The sequence below is a fragment of the Bos indicus x Bos taurus genome, chromosome 9 (assembly GCF_003369695.1).
Source record: "Bos indicus x Bos taurus breed Angus x Brahman F1 hybrid chromosome 9, Bos_hybrid_MaternalHap_v2.0, whole genome shotgun sequence".
Taxonomy (NCBI): domain Eukaryota; kingdom Metazoa; phylum Chordata; class Mammalia; order Artiodactyla; family Bovidae; genus Bos; species Bos indicus x Bos taurus.
The window spans coordinates 102,745,493-102,751,492 of NC_040084.1; the positions used below are offsets into that span (position 1 = coordinate 102,745,493).

The 6,000-nt window shown below is 49.6% G+C and overlaps 1 protein-coding gene across 9 annotated transcripts in view; it reads left to right on the forward strand.

Annotated features, from left to right (window-relative positions):
• AFDN (afadin, adherens junction formation factor) overlaps positions 1-2,614 on the forward strand; it is a 113,786-nt gene extending 111,172 nt beyond the window's left edge. For all 9 annotated transcript variants that reach the window (XM_027552044.1, XM_027552045.1, XM_027552046.1 and 6 more), the window contains one exon: positions 709-2,614. In XM_027552044.1, coding sequence (XP_027407845.1) covers positions 709-862 — 154 coding nt within the window. In that variant the 3' untranslated portion in view covers positions 863-2,614. The remainder of the gene's footprint in view (positions 1-708) is intronic.
• Positions 2,615-6,000: the final 3,386 nt, after the last annotated feature.

Sequence of the window (6,000 nt, forward strand, 5' to 3'; positions counted from 1 at the left end):
CTGGACTCAAATTTCAGAGACTTGGTTGTCAGCTCAGGCGTTGCTCGCTGTACAGAGTTGTGTGAGCACAGAGGCTTTGTTTACTTGGTGTTGCTGGTATGGTTCTGCCTCGGGTGGTGCGCGGGCCCCAGGGTTTCTGGTGGGGACTGTGGAAGGAGCTGGACGCACTGCCGTCTGCGTCCACCCAGAGGAGCAAGATGCCCCGGGTAAAGCCCCGGTGTCCTGCCGGACCACGCAGGGTCGCCCCCTGCAGTTCAGCAGACATCCTCAGCTAGGTGTAGTCAGAACTACTGATGCCCAAAGCGTTCTTACACATCTTTAATATCTCAGGGTAACTTGTTACCACCGTCCGTTAGTATGTTGATAGAGGCCTGTCAGATGCAGGTAGGGCTCATTAAAGTGCTGGATTTGAAAACTGTACCTCTTCAGTTAAACTTAATTGCTAAGGATTGTCTGCTTGCTAACACTGATGTTACTAGCTTTTTGAGAGTCGGGTGTGACTGGAGAAAGTGAACATTAATTAAGGAGAACACTGTGCCCTTTCCCATATGGGTTTGAATACATCCCCGGCAGGGTTATGACGGAATGAAACAAAGAATGAGCCTCTCCCTTAGAAAGTTTTACCTAATTGCCTTTACGTGAGCCAAGCTACCTGCTGATGGGTGGTTTCCACTCTGAAAAATAACCCTGTGCCTGTCCCTCCTGCAGCCACGAAGCAGATGTCCCCGGGGGTCCCGGAGCCCCTGAAAACCTGACGTTCAGGGAGCGCCAGCGCCTTTTCTCCCAAGGCCACGACGTCTCCAATAAAGTCAAGGCCTCTCGCAAGTTAACAGAGCTGGAGAACGAGCTGAACACGAAGTAAGGTGGCCCTGTGCCCAGCCCGGCCCCTCGGGGTCCTGGTGACGGCGCCGCCTGAGGACCCAGGTCCCAGGGAGCCTGCTTCTGGAAGGCTTGGCATGTGGAAGAGTTCCATCACTAAGAAATCGCGCTTTACTTTCCCAAGAGGTTGTCATTTCTACAGTCTCTAGACACTGTCTTCTTAATGACCTGACTCCCAGGAAAGTAGCTTTCTGGTCAGTCTCTTTAGAGTCTGGGTTTGGAAAGGGGCAGAAGAAGACCCTGAGATGTGTCTTCGCCCCCATCTCCCCCCAAGGAGCACAGAGAAGTCCTGTTTCTATTCTTTTTCTAAAACTTGCTGTTCACTAATCAGAGTAGCTTGAACTCCGCAGACTGTCGTTCGCGCTATGTAGCGGCAGCTGCAGGAGGGTCAGCGTGGCCTCAGGGAGACGCGCGGACGTGCGCCTGCCAAGGAGTGCTGGCCTGCCGTGCCCGCAGCTGGGAGGCAGGCGGGCCTGAGCGTGACTGCTGCGGCGCCATCCCCACGGGCAGCCCTCCAAATCAGCTCTAGTGTTCGATTAAAACAAGTTTCTCCAAGAAGACAATTTTGAGGATTTAAGCTTAGAAAATTTTATTTTTATAAATACCAGATGATTATTATGCCAATAAGTCATTAGTGATTTTGAAGATGGCGCGTAAGTTAGAAAGTTAGCTAAATGTTTCAACTCTTCCAAGGGAATCTGTACAGGAGGATGTCTGCTAACAGTGTTGGCGTGAATGGGAACCAAAGTACCTGAGAAGGATGAGAGCTCAGTAGGCAACGCTCGCGCACGGCTGTCGCTCAGAAAGTTAAACTCAGAAGAGAACTGGATTTATACCGATCTGCTGTCAGGGAAGGAAGGGTCCATTGCGTATGGCATCTGTAACTGAAATACTGTAAGAGAGACTCGTGGCAGTTCAGGCTATTTTTTTACATTCGAATAGAGTTATTTAATTTTCATGTATTGAATTATTAGTTAGCACTGTCACTTCTCAGCTGTGAATATGTGGCTGGTGTTGGGGAGACGGACCTCACTTTGTTTTATATTATGTGATGTTAAAACAGTCAGTGATTTTGTGATCATGAGCAGATTTTCTATCTGACAAGCCCTGCTGCGGCTCTAGGTGACGACTTCACCGTATTGTTCTCTTAACGATAGGTGTGTTAGGAAGATACGCACACTTCCAGAAGGGGGGGCGTCTGCCCTAGAAGTCACTTTCCTCAGAGCTGTGAGATAAGTCATTACAGCGCACGTGTACATATTTTCTGTGTCCGTCAGCGTTCGTATCTGGAAGTGTGCTTCTCTCATTTCCCTCGTCAAGTAAGAGAGTAAGCAGTTCTAAGTGTTTATGAAGGATCTGCATGCTTGCGCCTCCCGACGTCTCAGAACACTGGCAGCCTTATGGAGACTGAATCCACAGCTTCTTTAAAGAGAAAGATGCAGGTGAACTGTTATCCTGTTAATATATAGAAAACAACAGACACACATGAGTACATGCAAATACGTGTGAATATTTACACGCAGGGATATCTCTATGTGTGATTGTAAGCCCGTTCCCGTGGATGTGGCCGTCCTTGGACAATTAGGTCAAATGTGAATATGTGTAAAGTGCTTTTCATGACTGTGCGTTACTATGGAGACGACATCAGACCTGCTGTAGTTTTCCATTTCTACTGTATTTCATTTGCAGCCTATTTTTAATAAACTTTGTATGTATTTAAGGGTATTTGCTATCATATTAACAGTGTTCACAGACTCATTGGCAACAGAACCCCTCTTCTCGCCTCCCCTTCCCATCCACTCATCAGCCCACCGGGCATCACTGCTGTGACAGGCAGTGTCCCCAGACCCTGGGGACATCCCCTCTCCCGATCGCACAGACACGCGAGTGAAGGGTTCAAGTCCCTTTGGCTGCTGCTCGGACGCTCAGCCGCTGGGTGTCAGGCTATCCTCTGATCACCCCTTGTGTCAATAGGGTGCCCTTGTGACGTGCGTGAGGGCAGGGAGCCCCGTCCCTGCACCGAGGGGACACGTGTTTGGGTGCCTGTGTGTCCAGCTGGGGGTGGGGTGGGCTGGCGAGCGGGTACCCCCATAGCCATTCACCTTCACGGCCTCTGAGTGGGGCTGTCAGATTTCAAGAAAGACTTTGATGAAGGAATGGGGGGTCTCAGGTCGTAGAAACTCTGGAGATCACGCAGAGCCAGGGGTTACCACGCTGGAGGTGCAAGCATTCGTGTTTGGTGTATTATAACGCCCAGAAAGGAGGACAGACTTAGAGACCGTGTTAGCATTGCTTTGGTTTCATCCTCTGCTGCACGGCTCTGTTGCCCTTGTGGCAGGAATGGCTCTGCCCGTGGGGTCTGCGCTGGGCAGCTTTCCGGGGCAGCCATGGGGAAGGGGGCTCCTCCCTGCTCTGTGCATGGAAGGCTGGTCTCGGGGATTTACACATCTAAGGAAACACTTTGCCCCAGCAAAGCTGAGGTGGCATGACTTGCGGGAGGGAACTGTGCACAAAAAGCAGTCTCCATGCCTGCATCCGTTCAGCTCATCTAAACCCACACAACCCCAACAGACAGACGTGCCCGGTCGCTCAGTCGCGTCCAACTCTCTGCAACCCCATGGACTGCAGCCCACCAGGCTCCTCTGTCCACGGGGATTCTCTAGGCAGGAACACTGGAGTGGGTTGCCATACCCTCTTCCAGGAGTTCTTCCCGACCCAGGAATTGAACCACGGTCTTCTACATTGCGGTTGGATTCTTTTACCAGCTGAGCTACCCAGGAACATATCTGACTTGAAATTGGGATATAAAAGCCAACTCCTTGCACAGTTTTTTCAACAAATACACCTGATGAATGCCCACTCTGTGAGACCTGGCCACTAGATACTCCAAAGCAGAGTGGGAGACAGACGCGCTGTTCATTACATAAACCCAGTAACTGGATCTGGGTAAAGAGGATGTCTGGGCACTTGGCAGGTTTACCACAAGGACCCGCTACAATCATGCAGATGGCAGACTTAAGAAAACCGTCCTCCCTTTGGGAGAAAAGGCCTCAGCAGGCAGAGGACAGAGGCAAGGCTGCTGCCCTCCGAGCAGTGGGTCAGGGCGCCCCCAACCCCGGTGGGGAGCTCGGGGTTCAGGGCGAACGTAGCTTCCCCTGGCTCTGGCCCCCGTGGTAGAAGGGAGGGGGTCAGTGTCTGCCAGGGCTTTGCCTGCATACTTGGGGTTTCCCCACACCAGGTCTCCAGCATGAACAACCAGCTGGCCCGCGGGCTGGTGGTGGAGATGGGGCACAGCCGAGGTCTGGGGGGCGGGGTGCTGCTGACTGAAAGTGGGGACCGCAGTCTCTCCAGTAGGTTAGGACTCTGTTTTCCTGCTCTTGAAGAGCTGTCTTATTCTTTACTGAGAATACAGGTAAAAACGGTCCAAATCTAAAATGGTAACAATGGTTCCAGTGTTGGATTTTTATTTTATGTTTTAATTAGTTTAAATTTTTTTTTATGTTGGAGTATAGTTGATGATACCACTGTAATAGCAGAAAGCAAAGAGGAACTAAAAGAGCCTCTTGATGAGGGTGAAAGAGGTGAGTGAAACACTCAGCTTAAAACTACTATTAAAAAAACTAAGATCATGGCATCCAGTCTCATCAGATCAGTTCAGTTGCTCAGTCGTGTCTGACTCTTTGCGACCCCATGAATCGCAGCACACCAGGCCTCCCTGTCCATCACCAACTCCTGGAGTTCACTCAGACTCAACGTCCATCAAGTCAGTGATGCCATCCAGCCATCTCAGCCTCTGTTTTCCCCTTCTCCTCCTGCCCCCAATCCCTCCCAGCATCAGTCTTTTCCAATGAGTCAACTCTTCGCATGAGGTGGCCAAAGTACTGGAGTTTCAGCTTTAGCATCATTCCTTCCAAAGAAATCCCAGGGCTGATCTCCTTCAGAATGGACTGGTTGGATCTCCTTGCAGTCCAAGGGACTCTCAAGAGTCTTCTCCAACACCAATTCTTCAGTGCTCAACCTTCTTCACAGTCCAACTCACATCCATACATGACCACAGGAAAAACCACAGCCTTGACTAGACGAACCTTTGTTGGCAAAGCAATGTCTCTGCTTTTGAATATGCTATCTAGGTTGGTCATAACTTTCCTTCCAAGGAGTAAGCATCTTTTAATTTCATGGCTGCAGTCACCATCTGTAGTGATTTTGGAGCCCAGAAAAATAAAGTCTGACACTGTTTCCACTGTTTCCCCATCTATTTCCCATGAAGTGGTGGGACCAGATGCCATGATCTTCGTTTTCTGAATGTTGAGCTTTAAGCCAACTTTTTCACCCTCCACTTTCACTTTCATCAAGAGGCTTTTCAATTCCTCTTCACTTTCTGCCATAAGGGTGGTGTTATCTGCATATCTGAGGTTGTTGATATTTCTCCCGGCAATCTTGATTCCAGCTTGTGTTTCTTCCAGTCCAGCATTTCTCATTGTGTACTCTGCATAGAAGTTAAATAAACAGGGTGACAATATACAGCCTTGACGTACTCCTTTTCCTATTTGGAACCAGTCTGTTGTTCCATGTCCAGTTCTAACTGTTGCTTCCTGACCTGCATACAAATTTCTCAAGAGGCAGATCAGGTGTTCTGGTATTCCCATCTCTTTCAGAATTTTCCACAGTTTATTGTGATCCACACAGTCAAAGGCTTTGGCATAGTCAATAAAGCAGAAATAGATGTTTTTCTGGAACCCTCTTGCTTTTTCCATGATCCAACGGATGTTGGCAATTTGGTTCCTCTGCCTTTTCTAAAATCAGCTTGAACATCAGGAAGTTCACGGTTCACGTATTGCTGAAGCCTGGCTTGGAGAATTTTGAACATTACTTTACTAGCATGTGCTGCTGCTGCTGCTAAGTCACGTCAGTCATGTCCGACTCTGTGCGACCCCATAGACGGAAGCCCACCAGGCTCTCTGTCCCTGGGATTCTCCAGGCAATAACACTGGAGTGGGTTGCCATTTCCTTCTCCAGTGCATGAAAGTGAAATGTGAAAGTGAAGTCGCTCAGTTGTGTCCGACTCTCAGCCACCCCATGGACCACAGCCTAGCAGGCTCCTCCGTCCATGGGATTTCCCAG